General features: G+C 41.0%; 1 protein-coding gene across 1 annotated transcript in view; it reads right to left on the bottom strand.

Annotated features, from left to right (window-relative positions):
• Positions 1-24242, bottom strand: part of zgc:153039 (uncharacterized protein LOC767698 homolog) — a 94735-nt gene that overhangs the window by 39241 nt on the left and 31252 nt on the right. Inside the window, exons 7-8 of the mRNA XM_047391930.1 lie at positions 13978-14135; positions 9728-9810 (exon numbers count right to left, since the gene is read on the bottom strand). Coding sequence (XP_047247886.1) covers positions 9728-9810; positions 13978-14135 — 241 coding nt within the window. The remainder of the gene's footprint in view (positions 1-9727; positions 9811-13977; positions 14136-24242) is intronic.

The following is a 24242-nucleotide window of genomic DNA, read 5'->3' as shown; positions in this document are numbered from 1 at the left end:
ACACCCAGCCTTTCACCCAGTCCCTGAGTAGAGCAGTCCATCAGGAGGCCCTTAAGGATAAAGGGGCTGCTGCTAATTAACAGAGGGATAAAATGACTGTGTAGCAAGAACGATTGGCTAATCAATTCTGTTGAAAATATGTCTCAGTTTATTATTGTTTCCTTTGATCTATATCATGCAACCCACAACCAAAACATTTATTATTTTAGCTAAATTTTACTTAAAATTAGAAAATGTGGTAGCCAAGTGTTTACTTCAATAAGTGACAGAGCAATGTGCAAATTTAAGTACACAGACAAATCCAACTAATTTTAGTTACGGAAATACAGTCTACAAACAGGACCTTAAATTAGCTCAGAGACTCAAGCAAGCAGATTTATTAAAAGGTTTGTGAGGTTGTATTTACTGACATTCCTGTTGCAACTTATTGCTTGTCAGTCAGTCATTTTCTATCGCTTATTCCATAGTGGGTCACGGGGAAGCTGGTGCCTATCTCCAGCAGTCTATGGCCAGGAGGCGGGGCACACCCTGGACAGGTCACCAGTCCATCGCAGGGCAACACACAAACAACCACACACACTCTCATACACATAAGGGCAATTTAGAGTGACCAATTAACCTAACAGGCATGTCTTTGGACTGTGGGAGGAAGCTGGCGTACCCGGTGAGAACCCACGCATGCACGTGGAGAACATGCAAACTCCATGCAGAAAGACCCCCGGCCAGGAATTGAACCCAGGATCTTCTTGCTGCAAGGCAACAGTGCTACCAACTGCGCCACCATGCACCAAATATATTTTGTTGTGAAATTAATGCTGGTGCTGAAGTCACTTCTTTGAAAATGCAGATTAAAGAACAAGTTCGGTTGTGCAACATTTCAGAGGCCAGCTTGGCATCACTATACCACAAAAACATCTCCTCATTTAAACATTTGGTTCTCCTAACAGCCCCATTCTGAATTTCTGTAGAGGATCAAAGTCGAGTGAAACAGTTTAACACCATAAATGATGGAATTTGTTTCATCAATCCTACAAACATATCTAAATATACCAAGATGAATGTACAAACGTTATTTTAAGCAGTAGTCCTGAGAGCTCTTCTGATCCTCAATTGCTATTTAAAAACAGCACTGCAAATAGGAGCTAACAACAGTCATTGTGTCTGGATTGTTTTTTAAACACTCGCCAGACATATGAAAACCCCCAACACCTTAGGTTCGATGTTAAACATTGGCTAGATAAAGAGATGTAGAACTTATTACAGTATTTATCTGACTATTTATTACTATTAAATGTTTTTATTGATTTTGAATATAAAACGCAAAATTTGAAGTTAACACAACTTATAAAGGTTTTTTAACAGTGTAAATTTGATGTCCCCTCAAAATAACTGAACCGTTAATGTCTAAAACACAGGCAACAAAAGTGAGTACACCCCTATTTGTAAATGTCCAAAATGTTCCCAAAGTGTTAACATTTTGTGTGGCCTACATTATTTTCCAGCATTGCCTTAATTAGAATTGTCTTCCCCTCCTCCACGACAACATCATGGTGGATGTTAGAGACCTTGCAATCCTCCCCTTCCTGTTTGAGGATAACCCTACACCCATAGATGCTCAGTAGGGTTTAGGTCTGGAGACATGCTTGGCCAGTCCAGCACCTTTACCCTCAGGGTCCTTAGCAAGGCAGTGTGTTATGTTGGAATGCTGCCCTGCAGCACAGTTTCTTAAGGTACGGGATCCTGCTGAGCTTCAGTATGTCACAGGTTGACATTCATGGTTCCCTCAATGTTCTGTAGCTTCCCTCAGCCGGCAGCATTCATGAAGCCTCAAACCATGACTCTCACACCACCATACTTGACTATAGGCAAGACACTTCTCTTTGTACTCCGTACTCCCCATTCACCCCTGAGACCTTGTAACACTAACGATTCGGATGACACCATGGAGGGAAAATGGCCCATTGGGCACAATTTAGACATATCCACTTAGTGGTATAGTCACGTTTGTAAGATATGAAGTGAAGACTCGTTAAATTATAAAACTTAGTTTAAATTATATAATTCACAGATCCTTCCGTATTTGACTTATTGCATATATGCTTGTAAAACATATACTAATTCCATTTCTATTTTGCAATAAAGAGCTGTCAATCAACTGTCAATCAGAAGTAGAAAACGTTCCAGAGATCCAACAACTCCACTATTCCTGAAATTAAAATTGATCAAATTTTATGACTTGGTGGAATATCATATTTTGTAAGTTATGTTTAAAATACACTATAACATATTAGTAGTAAATTTGTAAAAAAGATTTATCAAAGGATATTGTATTTATAATTTGAGGATCGGAGATTTAAAAAAACTGAAATCAGAACTACTGTGATAGAACATTGTATTTCTGTTTATGGAATTAATCTGTGGAATAATCCATCTAAACAAACCAAAAGGAGCAGATCAAACTTTATTTTTAAGAAAAGAAGCAAAGATATTATGATGTCAAGTTATGGCTATATTATTATATATGAAAATGATATTTTCTTTCCTTATTGCTTGCTTTTTTCACAGAGGTAGTACATAGTTGGTAAACGTTTAGTTCATCATTGTTTAGTAGATAGATATTTTGACATAAGGGACATAAGATTGTTGTTCTTTCTGCTCCTTTTTATACATCGTTTTCTTTTTCGCTCATAAATACATTGTTTATTTTATGTTATTAAATCAAATAAAATGTAATAAATAAAATAAACTAAAGACTGTTTTCGTTAGGAAAGCATTTTCTTCTGTTTCCCAGCTATTTAAGCCCACTCATACTGTCCTTCAGCAGCCATTGTGTGCAGGCTCTGCACTGGTCAAACAAAAGAGATGTGATGTACCTTAAGAAATTGATTTTTAACAAGAAATTGACCTCAATACATATTTACAAACATTGAAGTAGGAAGCTTGGTTTGTGGAAAACAGACAGACTTTCTCAAAAATTACAATTTGAATTTAATTATCAGACTAAACATGCATGACCTAACTCATTTTAGACACGTTGTAAAAGATAGTTATGTTATGTTGGTGCATGATCAGGCTTTGTTTTCGGTGATAGACACCATTATCCTCAATTTACAAAAATGTATTTAAACTCAAACAGAATGTTCATCAGTTGATAAGAAATACTCAAGAGACAAGCCTTAAAAGTCAATATCTGTGTTTAAATGTGTCGTTTCGGTCATTTTCTACCAGGCTTTCACACAGTCGTGATTCCTGATGGCGAAGATCCATTGCTGTACAAGTTGGATGCAATATGACAGACATTTCAAATTTATAGAGGAAGATCCTGAGCATTAACGGAAAAAAAGTAAGAGGTAGACGCAAAACTATTTCATGTGTGCTGAGCCGGATGATCAGAAAGGGGTGTCTCCAAATAGACACGGTGACTCCTCCCGATACTGACTGCAGGCCAACAACTATAGGACAGCATCTGTGAGAGAAGAGTTTGAAGAGCAACAAATGTCTTCAAATGCCATGTCTCTCTTCATGTCAGGGAAGCAACAAACCTGAGACTAAGAAAGATGGAAGAACGTTTCAGTCTCTAATCAGAACACAAAATTTACCTGGACAGTCCTGATGGCGTCCAATAATACTGTCATGACAAGAAGTTCTTACTGAAGATGTTTTCAAGATCAGGAAGCTTTTTCTTTCAACTTACGGCTGGTTTTGTAGCGATGATGCAGTGGGCCTCAGTTGTGACTGAGAGCACTCGTCGGTGTGGCAACCACTGGATCTTTTACCAGGACAACACTGCCATTCACTACGGCTGGATGACAATTGACTTCTTCCAGGAGAAGAATGTCCTACATCCTGCATGCTCTTCTGATCTAAATCCCACCGTGAACATTTCCGGATGGATGGCAAGGAAGGTTTGCAAAACACGTCAGTTCTAGGAGGTGGATGTCCTTTGTGAAGCAATCTCCACCACACGGAGGAACGTTCTAACCAGCCTTTGGTAAACATTTGCCCAAAGAATGTCTGAATTTATTTTTGAAGTAATCAACCCGGACAGTGGGGCTGCTCGGTGCTGAATACTTTCTTCACACTTTTAGTTCAGATTTGTAGGGTTATGTTTTGAACTTAATTAGACAATAAACATCCTGTTTGAGTTTCCCCAGTCTAAAGGCTCCCACAGAGTGGGGCATACTGTGTTTGTAATGTGAGCAGCACAGACTCCCTGCACACAATTTGAGATTTCATAGTCGAGGGTACCAATTTCCTAATGTACCTGTTTCTCATGACTAATTCCTACATTTCCCGTACTTTCTGCCATGGCATCATCGGAAAAGGAGGAAGAGTTAATTTGCCTTGTAGCTTTCGGAAAACAAAAGAAGGTGGTAGGTTAGGCCACCAAACCAGACTAGGAATGAAAAAGGGGAATGCACCCGTTAGTGCAGCAGTGGCACTGCGTGTCCTTGCCGCAGGTTGCTCGGAGAAGTGTGTCACAAATAAAACAGGTCAATGTGAAGACTTTAACGTATGACATTTATTGAGTGACACCTTTTATGGTCGTAAAAATTGAGCCTTGCGCAAATGTGCCCAGAGGACGTCCGCTTTGAGTATGCCTCGAGTATGCGAAGTCAAGTATGTTCAACTAAGCGGGAGCCTTTGAAATTTTGATCAGGAGTATATTGTTAAAAAGATGTCGTGGTAACAATACTTTTTTACATTAAAATCTGTTTGGTTTGAATTTTGCTTTAGTACCTTTTTACCCATATCTTAGGCACACGTGTAGCTAGAATATAAAGGCCTTTTAAATGCCAGAGCAAGAGAGAGTCACAGTCACTAGTGACATGTTTCAGACATCTAACAAAAACACTTCCTGAACACTTCCCTGAGAAACAGTTAACAGCATGTCCAACTGGGAGGAGATCACACTCTAAATACACTTAAACACAGTCTGAGTGCGATTCCGGGTCCTCAACGCTGAGGTGGAGACGAGGTTAGTGAGAGGAGTGCTTTTCTCAGCTCCCTGTTATTGCATCCTTGACCCATGGCAAGCAGCAGGGAAATGAGTGGATCAGTGAAGATGACTAAAAATGTATATGAAGTCAGCAGGGCTGTAAGAGGGAAGTTATTTAAATACAGCCGCAAATAAAAAGGGGCAAATATCCCGAAACTTCATGCTTTGTTAAATGGATCATTTATTAGCAGAGATTCTTTTTTTCTTCTCTAAAGTTGTGACACTGAATTTGATTATTTTTAGAGTATAAAAAAGTTAGCTAGGATTTAAAAAAAAACTGCTAGCACAGAGTTCTTTAAATGCAACTACTGCAAATCTAATATTGTGAAGCCAAGCAGGGTCCAAACAAAAACAAGCTTATCCTATAATCTCCTCTTGAATGTCTCATTTTTCTTTTGTCCTACTTTTGTTTCCTATTTTTTTAACTAAGAACTTAACAGAAAGCAACCCCCTCTTTCTTTTCAGTTCACCATTGTCCAAGTATTCAAAGCCAGATTACAATCAAACTTGTCATCAGTTTATCATCCTTATGGTGGAGGAAGACGCTCAGAGAAAGAGGATAAGAGCAAATGATCTCTGATGGCGGCAGCAACGTAGCTAATGATTTCCATCTAATTGCTCCCCCTCAGTTTCTGGAGAGTATCAGAGAATGAGGAGAGAATGAGCGGGCGACAGACTGAGAAAAAGAGAGGGTGCCAATAATGACAGGCCATTCAGTCTCTAACACTCACCTCTGATAATGATGGCTTAGTAAGGGCTATTTCTTGTATGATCCTCCACCTCCTCTTCATCTCTCTATCCTCACCCTCCTGTCCTTTGCCAATAGTTTTCCCCTCAGTTTAAAATGGCTTTTCCCCCCTACTTTTAACACGTGATATACAAAAACAACACCTCAACCTAATTTCTTCCTTTCTTTGTAAGGCGGGGAATAGGTAAAAGTCAGTTGTATTAAGCTGTGCTTTTCTAATATTCCTGGGTTTGCTATGCAACTCATTTTTGAGTTAGGATCACTTGGAAACTTGTTTTTATGCTTTAAACACAAAATCCCCTTCAAGGTTCAATTTTGCTAGCCCTATATATGTAACTTTATCATAATAGAAGGGTTACTGCAAGTTTCAGTAAGTTAATAGTAAGACTTCTTAGGGGTTTTTAAGATCCTTCTGATAAACATGTAAGACCTTCACAATAAAAAAGAAAGACTATAATTACTTAATAGCATCAGCAAGTCAAAAAAAATAAGGCGGGAAAATGTCTGGCCTTCACCTGCAAAACCATTCCTGTTTTTGGGGTAGTCTCAATGTTGCCCCTTTAGTGCATCTGTTGTTAAACTGAAGTAGGGAGTTCTGAGAAAATTGAGGACTTAGCCTGAAAACAAGCAGGCCTTACAGGTCCCTCCCCCTTGCTCTCTGCTGTGCTATAGCCCTCCCTCCACATCGGAGCCTGCCGTGAACGCGCAGGCTAGTAAGGGCCACCGATGCTGGTGGATAAACAGCTATGCCACACTCAATTGTAAGGAAGAAACATCAAATATGCTTTACATTGACTACGGCCTGCCCATACTTTGACTACAGACTTGGTCCTCAAAAAATTAGCACAGCTGCAGCACACTGGCTATCTTGATCTTGAGCGATGGTAAGCGCTGTGCAGGGAAGGGCTGTGAGCAGGTACATGAGCGTGATTGACAATGCTAAGACATTCCTCCTGGCTCTGATTGGTTGTTTCTGACTGAGTGGTGTTTTTCTGCAAACGGCGGTAGGACCACTGGGAAGGGCCAGAAGAGCTTATTTTTCCACAGATTATCTGTCACATGTTATATTGTCAGGACATAGTGACACTTTTAACAAATATGTTAAAAATAAATTTTTACGAAAGTTACCTACTGCAGTTTTAACTGTATAAACTGAAGGCTTAGGTTGTCACCATCAAAATGTAGATGAAGCATACTGGTGCCTGCATGCCTGGTTCTGTTAGCACTAGGGTTGCAACTAACGATTATTTTGATAATTGATTAATCTGTCGATAATTTTTTCGATTAATCGATTAATAATCGAATAACAAAAGGTGCTTAATAGGAGATGTTTTACGTAATTTGAACCAGGTGAAGCTAAAACTATGCAAAACATATATATTTTTTATAAAATTCTGGCCTAATCACAGCTCTGAGTGGGTTGTTATTTGAACAAATGGCATGTTTTAGAGTCGTACTCCAGTTAACGATTATTCGATTGCTAAATTAGTTGACAATTATTTAAATAATCGATTAATCACAATTAATCTGATTAATTGTTTAATAAGAGGTTAAAGTAGCACATTCCATCACTTCAGGCTTTGCTCTAGATCATTGTAGAGGCAAGAAAGGTCAAAGTTATGTGATAGATGTCATATAGTATTGGAAAGGAGGTACTTTTCTTCCTTTTAATTCATTGTTCAATTTAACATTCACCAAGTGTCAAGTGTCTTCTGGATAAGAGCAACTTTGAGTTATGCAAAATGTATAAAAATGTGTTGTTTTAACAATGTCTAGGTTGTCAACATAAGATGATTATAGCATGTTAGACAACTACTGTAACAATATGCAATGGACTCACTAAAAATAATGCACCCAGCCTGGAAGCGGTTACTTGTCATCACAAAATGCACCACTGGCAGAGATGTGCACAATTCATTTTTTCCAGGTCCAAATCAGGTCTCAAGTCTTTGAGGACACAAGTCCAAGTCAAGTGTGAATGCTTATATTTTTGAGACTTGAGCGGGAGTCTCAAACTCGAGTCGCCGTCTCTGGTAACTGGGTAACAAGGTTTGTCTATTTGCAATCTGTCCATCACAGAAAATAAGATTTTAATCATTAAAAGCTAAATTACTGTTTGGCATTCTTTAGAATAAACCTTGAAATAAGCCAAAGAATCTAATGGTAAATGACCTGTACTTGTAAAGCGCTTTATCTAGTCCGAGGACCCCAAAGAACTTTACATTACAATCAGTCATCCACACATTCAAACACTGACAGTGGTTGACTACATTATAGCCACACAATGACAGAAGTGGGGCTGTCATACAATTGGCGCCACCGACCTTCGCTCACCATCAGCAGGCAAGGCGGGTGAAGTGTCTTGCCCAAGGACAAAACTAAGGGCAGATGGAGCGGGGTTTCAAACCTGCAACCCACCGATTACAGGACGGACTTGTACCACCTGAGCCACAGTACACACACCATTATAAAAGTTTAGATGAGGTTCAGCATGTCAACAAAATGTCTGGAACTACATTACAAAAGTGAAGAAAGAAATCTTACTGCTATTGTTGAACCGGTGTCTAATCTGAAAGAAAAAGCTTGGTCTAAAAGAAGAGAGGGTTCCTCTGATCTCTCCTGCTGAAAACCTTTTTGACAAGACTTTGCGCTACAAACAACAGGAATTTGGGCTGATTTTCACTCACCATCCTGGACACCTTTCATTTATTAGCCAGAAATAATAGACGCTTATTTGAAGCTTCATTTTTCTCTGAACTCTGCTGCATTCAGAGCTCAGCAGGAATTATCTTTGTTTTAATGGCAAAGTCTAGGACTGGAACTGCTTCTGTGTTCTTTTCTTTGGTTTTCTATACTTAATTTGCACAAAAACATAATTGCTGTTCAAACTTTTAAAAATTACATATAGTCTCTGTTCCTACAAAATGCTTTGAAATGAACATTAACAATATGTTACAGATTTCCTTGTCTTTCTGCCGCTTGTCCTGTTGCTGGTTACTTTAAGTACCACCTTTAAAGGTAAAGATTTGAATTACACACTGTATATTTCCAAGTTGTTAATATGAAAGGGTCGTTCCACATGCTCATGGTTAACTGTGTGCTTCATTTTGAAAGTACAAAGGCGGACGACTAGACAAAAAGGCCAAAATGTAAAAAGGTTGAGGGCATTGGAAACAAAAGTACTAAAACTCTACCATGTATTTAAAATAAAAACCAACTTTCCTAAACAATCAGTTTTAACTGACTATGGTGAAACCTTTGAAAAATTTGTTGATTTTATTATTAAACAAATTAACATTTATTACCACATAAACACACACAAAAGTATCGAAAACTGGTACCGTTGAGTACTGATACCAGCTCCCAGGTACCGGGCATCAGTAGCGTATCGGTTCAAATGTGAAAGGTACCATCCCTACTCCTTGCCCATTTGTGCAACCAGATTATTGCACATTTTGTTTATTCATTTATTTATATTTCCCCAATATAAAGATTACATGTGAGTAGTGAGGGGTTGGATACTGTAACCTTAGTAGTGGCCAGTATTTATGAATAGTATATTTATCTGTGTGAGCAGCCGTTAGACTACAAGACCAGATTCCATTGTTTTATTAGAAATAACAAGTTCTTGTACTGCTAGAACATTTTGGATTTTAAATCACTCCATATTATCTTCTCTTAAGAATTTACTCCTGATTCTCCAAACAAATGGGTCTCACTGCAGCCTATAATGGATCAGACAGTAAAGGCAAAACAAAATTCACACAAACCTAGCTTAAACATGAAGAAAAGCACCATTAATTAAATTATTACAGAGACATAGATAGGGAATACTTTAATGGAAGCGCAAGTCTACATGTGGAGGAGTAGAGAAGTCTTAGAGTGTAATTTGGGCAAAATTCGTAACTAAAGACCCCAACCCAACAATGTCCTCATGAAGGAAAGTTTTTTTGCTTTTAAATGTCTCGTTCTCCACTAACCTGCACCAGGAACCAGGACATGAGCACAGATACCCAGGGGTTGCCACTGCGGGAAGTCTTCTTCGCTAGAGACAGTACCTTACCTGCAGAAATAAGTGACATATTCAAGAGGTTATAAAAAAGTTCTCAAGGAAAAAACATCCAATGACGACGCTTGAATGGTCATAAGAAGCAAAATTAGTGAAATAAGGGTAAATGTCCTCCCAATTTAGTAAAACAATGACAGAGTTGCTTTAGAGTATTTCAAATATATTAATTTTGATAGACAGGAAAATTTTACCATGTCATTATTTATTCAACAACAATTAAGCCAAATAGGTAAAATATAAACTAAGTAAAACAACTCCAGATTTAAAAAAGGAAAATGAGCCCTGGAAACTAGAAGGGAGGCAAGTTTCAATTTAACATGTCCGTTGTTGGGAGTGTAATCATGTCAGAGATATATGTTAAACAAGGTAAACAGATAAAATAAACTCAACATAATTCACAAATGTATTTATCTGTTCTGAGTAAGGATAACCTGCAGCAACTTGGTGATGCTATCAGGTCGACATGGACCAAAATCTCTGAGGAAAATTTTGAATCAATATACTATATTATCTGCACTATGAGTCACACTTTTTTATACTTTGGCTGGTCCTGGGACTTATAGTCAGGTGTGACTTATATATCAATAGAATTTAGCATGCCTTTAAATGTTAATTGATACTGACTGACATGAACCAAGGATTAAACAGTACCGAATACAGTTGCAAGAGGGTGCGCTAGCCTTGTGGCAACTATATGATGCTCCTGTACCAGTGAAAAAATTAACTGAAACACTAAGACAACTGAGAAAGACTGAACAAACAAAATGGTCCCAAAAAGAAAAGCCTGTTCTGCACGTTACAAACTGCAGGTAGTAAAATATGCAGCTGAAAACAGTAATCGACCAGCAGAGAGAAAGTTTGGAGTGAGTGAGAAACTTGAAAGGGACTAGCAAAATGCAGAGGTTACTCTTACTGCAATGAAGAAAACAAAGAAAGCTAATTGCCAGCTGAAAGCAAGATGGCCAGAGCTGGAGGACAAGTCCACAGATGGGTGCTTGGCAGGCAGACCTTCTCAGTGTTACCGCTTCATGCAATGCAACAGCCGCTCTATCAGAGCACAGACAATGGTCTGCTGGCAAACTTCCAAGTCAAGGTCGATAGTTTCCGTGAGTTTGTTGAAAAGCACAAATATGAAAATGTGTCACCGGACCATATTATCACCAGGGACGAGCTCCAATAAGTTATAGTTAACATACCAGACATCTATTCAGCCTCTTGTTCTGTGTGCTATTGTGTAGTTGAATAACTTGGCCTTTACAGATTTAAAAAGTCTGTCCTTGGACTTAGATGTGGTGAAATCAGTTTCTAAATGAATGTGACTAATAGTCCAGTGCGACTTCTATATGTTTTATTTTCCTCTTCATAAAGCATTTTTCGACTGATGGACCTTGTACTCCGGAGCAAATTGTAGTCCGAACAATAAATATATACAGGGGTTGGACAATGAAACTGAAACACTTGGTTTTAGACCACAATAATTTATTAGTATGGTGTAGGGCCTCCTTTTGTGGCCAATACAGCGTCAATTCGTCTTGGGAATGACATATACAAGTCCTGCACAGTGGTCAGAGGGATTTTAAGCCATTCTTCTTGCAGGATAGGGACCAGGTCACTATGTGATACTGGTGGAGGAAAACGTTTCCTGACTCGTTCCTCCAAAACACCCCAAGGTGGCTCAATAATATTTAGATCTGGTGACTGTGCAGGCCATGGGAGATGTTCAACTTCACTTTCATGTTCATAAAACCAATCTTTCACCAGTCTTGCTGTGTGTATTGGTGCATTGTCATCCTGATACACGGCACCGCCTTCAGGATACAATGTTTGAACCATTGGATGCACATGGTCCTCAAGAATGGTTCGGTAGTCCTTGGCAGTGACGCGCCCATCTAGCACAAGTATTGGGCCAAGGGAATACCATGATATGGCAGCCCAAACCATCACTGATCCACCGCCATGCTTCACTCTGGGCATGCAACAGTCTGGGTGGTACGCTTCTTTGGGGCTTCTCCACACCGTAACTCTCCGGGATGTGGGGAAAACAGTAAAGGTGGACTCATCAGAGAACAATACATGTTTCACATTGTCCACAGCTCAAGATTTGCGCTCCTTGCACCATTGAAACCGACGTTTGGCATTGGCATGAGTGACCAAAGGTTTGGCTATAGCAGCCCGGCCGTGTATATTGACCCTGTGGAGCTCCCGACGGACAGTTCTGGTGGAAACAGGAGAGTTGAAGTGCACATTTAATTCTGCAGTGATTTGGGCAGCCGTGGTTTTATGTTTTTTGGATACAATCCGGGTTAGCACCCGAACATCCCTTTCAGACAGCTTCCTCTTGCGTCCACAGTTAATCCTGTTGGATGTGGTTCGTCCTTCTTGGTGGTATGCTGACATTACCCTGGATACCGTGGCTCTTGATACATCACAAAGACTTGCTGTCTTGGTCACAGATGCACCAGCAAGACGTCCACCAACAATTTGTCCTCTTTTGAACTCTGGTATGTCACCCATAATGTTGTGTGCATTTCAATATTTTGAGCAAAACTGTGCTCTTACCCTGCTAATTGAACCTTCACACGCTGCTCTTACTGGTGTAATGTGCAATCAATGAAGACTGGCTACCAGGCTGGTCCAATTTAGCCATGAAACCTCCCACAATAAAATGACAGGTGTTTCAGTTTCATTGTCCAACCCCTGTATATATTTAAAATAATCGGCTTTATCCACTTTATTAGGCACTACAGATGTTTGACTTTCACCTTCAGAAGTGCCTGAGTGCTTCAGGTCATAGATTTAACAAGGTGAACGCCTGACCGGCCGCCCGCCCTCCTGTCCGTCCGTCCACAAGTTCAACAGTGTATATTTCAACACATCAATTAATTTGTTCATATTAATTTGTTCATAGGAATTGCAAGCCTTAATAAGCCTGACATTTAAACAGATTTCTGTAATTAACTCAATGTCTGGTCTAAAAACATAGAAGTGGAGTAGGCGGCAGAGACGGGGAGGGAGATAAACTGAGATGAGTCACTTTATTAAATGACTCTCAGCACCACTTGGTTTGCTGGAAGACAGTGCTCCCACACACTACTCATACCTGAGACAACTTTCTCTTGTGGCCATCATATTTTGACCTAGGAGGTGGCTGAATTCCCTGACAACACAAAACTAATAGACAGAAGTAAACAGCCCCATATGAAGGTAAAAAAGGCAGGGAGAATGAAGTGGCAGATGACTGAGAGTAAATTACACGCCTGATAAAGAAGCTGAATTAAATCAGTGAGACTCTTAAGTCAAATCAATGCAGCTGAGGGGGGTCGACCGACTGATGGAGGGGACAGCGAAAAGCGGACGGTCCTGAAGGAGTTGGAGATTAGCAAGTTATAGAGAAGAAAGAGATGGAGATGTGTGGGAAGAACACTCCACAGTGTATACATTGGGAAACTGACACATCCATCAGTCAGTCCACGTAGGACAGTGGCAAGGTCAAGCACTGAGCTGCATGTATGAATGACATCAAGAACACACACAATCGCACAACAAGTGTGGTCACAGTAACTATTTCACAAACATCTGCTGCTGCTCCTCTGCCTTTATGGTTCCAACGTTACCTACTTCTAATTAAACTAATTAATCTGATTTATGTTAGCCCTTTGGCTGTTGGGGAGTAGACAGGCCAGAGTCATCTACTTTTGCTCCTTTTCATCATTCTACAGCCAAAATGGGACTTATCCAATCATTTATTGCCCCTTAAAACACACACACCAGCTTCACTACAGGCAGACAGAAACAGGACAAATCAAATATACTTAAAAAGAAAGACAGGAGGACAACAGTGTTCACAGTCATTAATAATGACAAAGCAGCAGGCAGGATGGACCCACATAGAGAAGTAATGGAAATCACACAAGTGCTGCATTAGCTTGATATGCCAACGACTTTCACTGAGACAGAGTTACTGCATGCTTCTCCCTGCCCTGAGATATCTGAATCACTCTGTAGACTGGAGATGTTGGTGTAAACAGCTCTCCCACTGCAACTTCAGAACCTAAGGAGTTTCTTATGTTAAAGCGTCAAAATGGCATCGGTGTGATAAAGAGATGTGACCGCACTCTCCAAAGCAATTGCTCCACTGCAGAGCACTGTCGTTATACCCACCGAATAAGTCATCCCTTGCCAGGGCATACAGGATGCGAGAAGCTCCGATGAGATTGCTCATTGCAGCAGAGAGCGTAGAGGAATAAACTCCAACGATGACTAAGGGATTCCAGATGTTGATGTCCCTCAGGAAACTGTAATCTCTCTGAAGAAGAACACTGCAAAGATATACAAAATAAAGAGCTTAACCCCACATGGTCAGTTTATCATCAATAAATGTTCTTATTTGACAGAGTTGAAGGCACACAGTGAGGAGAATGTTAATTAGGTAGCAAGGGAACTTGTTTAACCTGCCAAAATAAGTTTGTTTGGGTAGGAAGAATGTTTCAAAGGTGCAGACAGGTTTTCAGCTGTTTTTAAAACTCTTGAACTGTAAAGAAATTTCATTATGTAGGCTGCTTAGACCAGATAAGCATGCAATGTTACCTGATAAAATATTGAGCTAAAAAAAACCACAATATAGTTGGGACAGACAAGAAAAAGATGAGTTCTCTTCAGTATCTGACTATGGGACACGCCTCCAGTTCCTGTCTCCCAGAAGCACTTTCACATTACGCCAGTCTTGACTGGCAGACAGAAGTGACGTCCAGTCCCATGGGAGGAATTACTCCCAGTATAAAAGTCCGATGTCACGCAGATGATCTTCAGTCGGACACCTCTTCTTGCTCCCAGAAGCTCCTCTCAGACGGTCAACACAGTAATTATTGAGTTACCTTAACTGTTCACAGAGCGAGCTAACAACTCTTTGCTGAATGCTTCTCAGTAACTGTACTCCACTGTTCTGAGTCTTTTCCACCACTGGTCTGTCGCCAAACAGCAACAGCTGCTAGCTGCACTCTTAGCGGAGCTTACGAAAGTGCAAGTCGTGAAACTTGCACTTGTTCTCACCATGGACAGAGTCAAGCCACCATTTAGAACCTGCACATGTGGCAACCTCATAGCCGGGGCAGATACTTATTCCGTCGGTGCTTAGTGTCTGGGGCTGCAACATGCCCAGGACGTGTTAGCGTCACCGGCAAGCCCTGAGCACTGTGCACTCCATTAAATGTGGTCGGTGCAAGCAAAAGCGTCAAGCTAGCCCGTCAGAGGTTGATTCTGTGATGGGGATAGCCAATCCCCCACCACCGAAGCTTATCGCAATCAATGATGGAGAGACCACCTTGACTGGAGTCAGTTGGGTTGATCGGCTTGACGGTGTCATGCCACTAACTGACCCAGAGGAAGACGAGGCCGCTGTTCCAGATTTCAGCACTTTTGCTAATCCCGAGTCTGAATATGCAGTCCATTAGTCTCGTGTCTGTCGATGACGAACAGGACTGTGAGCCTTATACCATCCCATCGACTGCAAAGCCCTTGGTGACAGGTGACATCAATCGCTGTGGCTCCCCAAACCCGACTGCAACGCACCTGCACGATATCTGAAGAAGGGCAGCTGGGCATTTAGTGGTCGGAAACCTTCATGGAGACCACCACATGTCGGTAAGAAATAAAGAGGCTTCCAAGAGCTAAATCTTCCAGCAGACAGCTGCTGCCGGCCTTTCCCGAGTGCCTCAAGGAAGCAACCCAGTCCTAGAGCAATCCTCTCACCACCAAGAACTCTGTCTTGGGTGGGTCGGCACTGGACTGGACTGGCATGGAGGACAGTGCTATCTCACCTGCACCCATCACGCAAATTAACCATGACGGCGGCAGGACCCACCCTTCCCTTCAAAGCTGATTCTCCCTGAATGTTTTATCTCTTCTCCTCACTTACCAAGCAGAATTACTGGGGGCAGATAACGGATACACCAGTGGCAGATCTGTGGGACGTATAAGTTTTACGTGGTGACGGACCTCCGCTTGCATCTCCATAGAATAGCTGTCCAGGTCTCCAGGAGAGCCATGGCCCTGATGGTCCCTCAAGAGAGAGCTAGATGGCTGAACCTGTCTAGCCTGTCTCAAAGAGAGAAGAATCAACTCCTCGACTCCCCTGTTGAGCACTCCAGCTGTGTCTGCCCAGAAAGGCACAGCAGATCCCTCAGCCAGACAGCAAACAAAACACAGCTGTGTCAAGCATGCAGGGCATCAGATTATGTGATAAAGACTGTATCTAGGGGACACAAGCTCCAATTTATGACAGCTCCACCCCGTTTCAAGGGTATAGTACAGTCATATGCCCAGGGGCATGCATCCTGCAGGAGGAAATAATTTCTCTGCAAAACAAAAAAGCTATTCGGCTGGTCCCGCAGAATAAAGGAAGAGACAACTTTTAATCCAGATACTTTCTCGCCCCAAAAAGGGGCGGGTGTCTGTGACCAATATTAGACATCTGAACACATATCTGAGACGGTATTTGTTCAGGATGCTGACACATGCAGCTCTGATAAGGTTTGTGCGTCAAGGAGATGTTCGCAGACTTGAAAGATGCATATTTCCATATCCCTATGTACCCCCCTCACAGAAAATACCTCAGATTTGCATTTAAGGAAAAATACATACAAGTATCTGGTACTTCCCTTTGGCCTCTCACTGACCCCTCGTGTGTTCGTGAAATGCAATGAGGCAGCCATCGCGAGGGGGAAAGGAATGGTGGGTGGCATCACTCAAATTGAGCCCCACACGCCATTCTCATCGCAGGGTCCTGGTTTCGTTGAGATGTGCACGCATTCCGAGTCCATGGAAGCGCCCCGGGTTTCTTAACACCGACAGTACCATGGAAACCATCCTAACGAGAAAGGTAATTACCAAAGGGGATGATGGTAAACGGTGTTTGGAGTTCACAAACACAGACAGACCTGACCCATCCTCAACCGGTGGAGAGAAGAAACCAACGTCAGCGTAATTGCATTCTTTTTACATTAAATTGGACAGGTGCATTTAGAAGTCTGGGCAGGATGAGGCATATTGAAGGTGATTTAGAATCACCAATAGTTAATCCAATGTATCAACTTGTTGCATGCAATACTGAGTGTTTTATGCTGAGCTGTGTTTTGATTTGTTGTGCAAGCGCTGCTGAACCATGCGTGTTTTGTCTGGCTGATCCCAAATCAGCCAGGAGTTAGAAGTTGGACTTTTAAAAGTTTTTCATTCAGAGCAACTGCGGTCTGGGCCTCGCCTGACCACTCCTTTGTTCCAGTTTTATTACTGGAGTTTTTCCACTGAGTTCCCGCCTCAGAGTTTTATGACTCTTTGTTCGAGATTTGGGGCAATCAGCTGCTAGAGGCTAAAAGGGGCGTGGCCCCACCGTTTTAACAGCTGATGGCTGCAATCGAGACATCCGCAAACCAGGAGGACTTCTCTTTCCAATTAACCCAAATTACACATTTGTCCATAAAACTGCTGGTTTGATCTTCATAGACACTAAATGTGCATATATTTTTATTTATTATTATTGTTAGGTAGTCATTTTTATCCCCTTTGTGTAGAATAGTGCTTATTAGTTAGGTAAAGGTTTTTGGACCAGAATAATGGTGGAATTATTTGGCTTCAATAAATCTTCATATATATAATTAAGAGAAGCGTTTGTGTTTATTTCGTGCAAGAGTGATTTATCCGTCAAAACAAGGTCAAAGTTCCCCCACCTTCGGTGAAGCGGTTGAATAAACGGTGACATTGTGTTGTTTTGGTTAATAATTTATCAATTATTAATGATGAATAGCTAATTGTAATTATTAAAGAGCTTTGAGCCCATAAATACAACACTAGAGGACATCTCTGATTTCTATTTGTAAGTAATGATTTTGGTAAAGAAAATATTTTCCTGAATTATGATTTTTAATTATAATCTTTGATAAATATTAATTAATCAATAATCATAATCCTTACACCTTTATCAGAGGGCACCATGTTCTGGTCTGAATGGACAACACAATGGTGGTTGCATACATCAACAGGCAGGGTAATCTGCCCTCAAGTAATTTACACAAACTGGCACACAGACTGATATATTATTATGGCTTATGAGAGCAGAGGTCTTGCACCCCTGCAGGCCTGCGGACTCACTCTACTCATTGTATGGCCTCATACCAGGGTATACTTGTGGAGGACATATGTGAGGCTGCCAGCTGGATGACCCTTCACACCTTTACTAGGTTCTATATAGATGTTACGACGTGGACACTGGCTCACACGGTTTTGGGTGTGGGTTCCACATTGACATAAATGCGGGATGCATCTATTGGTCTTTGATTGAGCTTATCTGGCAATACGGGAGAAGAAATATCCCATAGTGAGATACAGAAGCCAATGTTGAAAGAAAACTACCATCTGCCAGTCAAGACTGGCGTAATGTAATACAGCTTCTGGGGGACAGGAGCTAGAGGCATGTCCCATACTGAGATACCTCACTCATGTTTCAGAGAACCAACAACAAATGTATTTTATTGAGGTTTTATGTGATAGATCAACACACAGTAGTGAAAAATTGTGAAACTGAATAAAAATTCTAAGTAATTCTCAAAATCTAGTACAAAAAATGTGAGAGTTGTCTTGTATTAACAAGAAAATTCTCAGAGTTAATACAAGAGTTGTCTTGTATTAACTTGGGGGTAAATTGCATTTAGCCTCAAGTTAATACTTTGTAGGACCACATTGCTAACAGCTTTGTACAAGTAGACACTGACATTTTTATCGGATTTTATGTTTTGCACCAGATTCTCAGTTGGATTTAGATCTGGTGTTAGAATGAGCCAGTCATTCTCAGTCATTCTTATGTTTCGATCTAAACAATTCCATTGTAGCTATGAATGGGCTTGTTATCCTGTTGGACCTCCGTCTGAGTCTCAAAGGCTTCTACAGCCACTCACAGGTTTCCTTCTAGAATTGGCCTGGATTTACAGGGGTTGGACAATGAAACTGAAACACCTGTCATTTTAGTGTGGGAGGTTTCAAGGCTAAATTGGACCAGCCTGGTAGCCAGTCTTCATTGATTGCACATTGCACCAGTAAGAGCAGTGTGTGAAGGTTCAATTAGAAGGGTAAGAGCACAGTTTTGTTCAAAGTATTGAAATGCACACAACATTATGGGTGACATACCAGAGTTCAAAAGAGGACAAATTGTTGGTGCACGTCTTGCTGGCGCATCTGTGACCAAGACAGCAAGTCTTTGTGATGTCACGGTATCCAGGGTAATGTCAGCCTATCATCAAGAAGGATGAACCACATCCAACAGGATTAACTGTGAACGCAAGAGGAAGCCGTCTGAAAGGGTTGTTCGGGTGCTAACCCGGATTGTATCCAAAAAACATAAAACCACGGCTGCCCAAATCACAGCAGAATTAAATGTGCACCTCAACTCTCCTGTTTCCACCAGAACTGTCTGTTGGGAGCTCCACAGGGTCAATATACACGGCCGGGCTGCTATAGCCAAACCTCTGGTCACTCATGCCAATGCCAAACGTCGGTTTCAATGGTGCAAGGAGCGCAAATCTTGGGCTGTGGACAATGTGAAACATGTATTGTTCTCTGATGAGTCCACCTTTACGGTTTCCCCCACATCCTGGAGAGTTACGGTGTGGAGAAGCCCCAAAGAAGCGTACCACCCAGACTGTTGCATGCCCAGAATGAAGCATGGCGGTGGATCAGTGATGGTTTGGGCTGCCATATCATGGCATTCCCTTGGCCCAATACTTGTGCTAGATGGGCGCGTCACTGCGAAACACTACCGAACCATTCTTGAGGACCATGTGCATCCAATGGTTCAAACATTGTATCCTGAAGGCGGTGCCGTGTATCAGGATGACAATGCACCAATACACACAGCAAGGGCCCTGCCACCTTTGGGTCTTTAGGCCCTCCAGAGGGGCTCCTAATAAATTTTGCCAATAATGATATAGAACTGAGTAGCGTTGGGATATATAAATGGAATAAGATAGGCTTTTGAGCAATACTTGTATTGTATTTTTAGTTATCAGAGTAAATGAGGCTGAAAACAAATGCACATTGCACTTTTGGGCTTGAACCATTCTTCCACTTCTTAATTATTCACAGTTGGGTATTTTTATATCACTTAAAACCTTAAAAAAAATCTAAAGTGGAGTTTGTCATTGTAATGTGACAAAAAGTCAAAAAGACAATTGGCTTGTTTGACTGCTGATTCTTAAAGGTTTGCCACAAAAAGTGAACTTTTTCTGAAATTAGCTGCCAGTGTTGGACTCAAAAATAAAACATGTGGTCAGTCAAATGGACTAGGAGCGTTCTGCAGTAAAACAATCTCTTAAAGCCTACTGACTTGTGGATATAGTAAAGAAATGCATAAAAAAACACTTCTAGTCCTAAATAAAGAAGCTTCTTTTTACTACATCAGAATATCAAAATAAATCAGACTGGGTGTGCTCGCGTCCTCCGAAAAAGAACAAGATGGAGGTAACGATTACTCTGAAGATGTCTAATGAGGAGATCCAGAAATACAGGGACCACCACATGAACGTGTGTGTATGCAGAAAGGGAAATCAGAGAGTACAAAAAACACAGCAGAGTGTGTGTGATTATGGCCTGCCCTCCACCTCCTTTCAGTACAACACAGCGAGGGAGATGAGAATTAAAGCACAAAGTGTTTCACCCTCTTCTGATCCATCTCAATCTTTCTTTGTGGCCCAGTTCTGTCTCACGCACGCACGAACGCACGCACGCACGCACACACACACACACACACACGCACGCACGCACGCACACACACACACACACACACACACACACACACACACACACACACACACACACACACACACACACACACACACACACACACACAAATTTAATCCACCTATTCCCCTTGTGCATCACCTCCATCTCCCTGATTCTGATGTTTGAGGGGTCTTTCTAGGGTTTCTGTCTCAGTCCTCATTTTATTTCAACCAGGACCCATGACTACTCTCATTTTCTCTTTCTCTTCTACCCTCCTCTCCTGCCCCTTCTAATTAATACTCTCATCACGTTTTCTTTCAGGTCGACTGATTTTAATTCTTATTATTATGGCCCTATTAGGTATTGTTCACTCCCTCCAAACGTCTGAGAACATTATTATTTTATAAGAAGTCCAAAAGGCAGTAAGTGCACTCACTCACAAGCACACATAGGCAAACGCACAGGATTTTAGAGTGATTCATGTGAACCAAGGTCCTGCTGAGAAGGCACATTGCTGCAGTTATCAGTTGCCTCAAACTTGTTAGTTTATCAACACTTTGGATTCTAAGGTTGCAGAATGTTCTCAGCATGTCATTGGTGAATACAACATCAAATTTAAATAACATGCTGATGAGGTCAAAGTTTAACTAGTTTCTGAAATTCAAGAATTGTAAGTAAAACAGGATCATTGCAGCTTTTCAAAGTAAAGTGAAGTCTACAGATTTGCCTAAAAATGCAGCATAAAGAAAAGTGAGTGTAAAATGTATTTTTTCAGGAGCAGCATGGTGAAGCAGTTGGTAGCAATGTTGCCTTGCAGCAATAAGGTCTTGGGATCAAATCCCGACCTGGGGTCTTTCTGCATGGACTTTGCATGTTCTCCCAGTACATGCGCGAGTTCTCCCGGGTACTCCGGCTTTCTCCCACAGTCCAAAAAGAGGTTAATTGGTCTCTCTAAATTGTCCATAGGTGAGAGTGGGTGCATGCACAGATGGTTTTCCTGTGTGTTTCTATTTTGTCTTGTGATGGACTGGTGACCTGTCAAAGGTGTACCCTATATAGGGCTGGGTACCGAACTTTGGTTCTTTTATGGTACCAACCGAAATGCTTCGGTTTTACGGAGTATCAATACATGACTTGTCTTTCGGTGCCATGTTTCGGTGATTGGCTGTAACGTTAAACGTGATTACATCATCCACGAAAATACATACGTGGTTATGCCTACAGACGGGGTTCACTTGTATCTGTGTTGTGAGCTGGTTGCGAGCGTCGTCAAACTGCTTAAAAATGCCACCGAGGTCAAAAATGCAGCTTCACTTTAGAAAGATTGATGCCAATTGTGCGCAATGCAATATATGCAAAAAAGACATTGTTGCTAAGGCTGGCAAAACAACTCATTTGATGAAGCACATAACCGTGCACGGGATCAATGTAAGAGCGGAAAGTTGCTCAGTGTTTGACTGCAAGAAAAGTGAGCACAGCCATCCTCCTCTCAGCAGCGCATGGGCAGTACATAACCGGAGCGGCGCGATTTAAAATCTCCACCACCAGACTCTACCTCATCAGAGAGTACCGAGGACAGCACTGTGTCTGGGATTTCAACAGGCAACTTTACGTTTGTTAACATTACTACAACTTAATACGTGCATTGCGCCGAGTTAGAGTGTAGATTTATTTTATTGCTACGTAACTAGCTGAATCAAAAGCTAACTAAAGATTGACATTAACAGATAACACTTAAAAATATGCTCATCCATTGGTTCGGCTGGTTAAATTAAACAGCTCACCTAATCTTCACTGTTATTTTTATGTTCTCCTCAGTTTTAGACACTGACTTGTCACTGTTTTTTTTTTTACTGAAAATAATTTGTTTTATGTAAGAAAAGTGCTTGGAATGGAAAAATCTGAGTTAAAAATAAAACTCAAGATTTGTACTTTAATATGTAATGTAATTTTCTTTTTCTTAGAATTTATATTATAAAACTGGTATCGAAAAAAGTATCGTTCAGGAACCAACATCGAAGTGAAGGTATCGATATTGGTGAAGGTATCGAAAATGTTTGATGGCCATCCCTAACCCTACCTCTCACCCCTATTTCATGCTTTGAAGTCTGTCCACCTCATTGTGACCTCAGAGGATGAAGGTGGCATGGGGAACTGATGCTAACCCTCTGCTGTTACTCCTGTGAGTTGCCATGAGACGTTGACACTATGTACAGTCCTGTATGAGATTCTCATAATAAAATGAGTGGCATCCCTACTGGGTGTCAGGAGTGGTTAGGAACAACCAGTTTTTTTACTTGGAATACTGATAGGATGAAGCGCTTGATTTTTACAATCTGGAATTGTACGTTGCCTGAACCAACTTAACATCAAAAATCAACAGCACATAGGTTTAAAGTGAGGGAACTGGGCACCAGACAAGTGTTACTAAGCTTAGCATGTTTGTAAAGCAAAACAGTGCAAAACACCAAAAGATTTCTAACATAGTGTTTGTTTAAAAGAGTCAAAACATATAGGTTGAATATTAATTTCTCTGATGTGAAACAGCAGCTAAATTAATCTAGAAAGCTTGACATTTCCTAAATGCCTCTCCGAAACAAAGAGGCTGCAGACTGGGCGACAGTGTTGACAAATGGTAGGAGTCTGTATGAGAGAGGAGGGAGGGGTGGGAGGGTGAGGTCAATACGTTGGGTTAAAGCAGAATGCACATTATGTTTTTATGAGTTTTTTTCTTTCTCTTACAAGCTGTGTATTCATTACCAAGGGAGTATTGAGCATGTATATATGACTATATGTGTGTGGGTGGCTGGCTGTGTAGTAGTGCTAGTGATCGTAATTATTGATCAGATCATTCAGCTCAAATGAGCTCTGCTGTAGGAATAAAGAGGAGAACAAAAGCGAGAGAGAGACCGAGTGACAGATTAAAGGGGCTTGTTTAGAAAAGAGGAGGAAACACAGCTCAGTGACTAAAATGAGCCCACAGAGATTGTTTGGTCGATTGTTCCCTCTCCTCCCATCCAGCTCCGTCCTTCAGCTCATTTGTTTACCAATTCTTATTCATGCCATCAATTGTGTATTCATGCGTATTCATATTTTAATCCATCATCCTGTGTGTTTGTGTGTCTGATAATTCACCTGCGCTTTTGTTGAACATTATAGATTAATTATGCTTGATTTCTCAAATGGGATGAAAAATAAGCGCCGACACCAAGGGCGGGCTGCATACTTGAGTGTTTAGGAGTAAAAAAAATCATAAAACAAGTGAAAGTCACAAAAGAATCTTATGCAGCTCTTGGAGGGAGAGTAACTATTCAAGATCACCCAGCCTAATGATCCAACAGAATGTTCAATGAAGGCTCAAATGTGACCAGAGCTAATTACAGAGAGAGGGTTTAGGCTGATAGCTAACATCACTGTCATACGCAGTGCATCATTAAGTTATCATTTGTGTCCGAGGAATACACAAACAATAGACAAGAAAGTCAATATTCATTACAAAAGTCATTTCACTTGAGGTTTCTTTCATTTCCTGGGTTATGCACGAAGCTTCTCATATCAGGTTGAACAATCAGCCTCCTTCAGTTCAAAAGGTTTTGCAAAGAAGACTAAAGAAAATAGCATCTGATGCTTAATGATTATTCAGTTAAATGCAGACCAGACTC

The sequence above is a fragment of the Girardinichthys multiradiatus genome, chromosome 18 (genome assembly GCF_021462225.1).
Source record: "Girardinichthys multiradiatus isolate DD_20200921_A chromosome 18, DD_fGirMul_XY1, whole genome shotgun sequence".
NCBI classification, from domain to species: Eukaryota; Metazoa; Chordata; class Actinopteri; order Cyprinodontiformes; family Goodeidae; genus Girardinichthys; species Girardinichthys multiradiatus.
The sequence above is the reverse complement of the archived record's forward strand: the minus strand, read 5'-3'. Positions and strand labels throughout refer to the sequence as shown.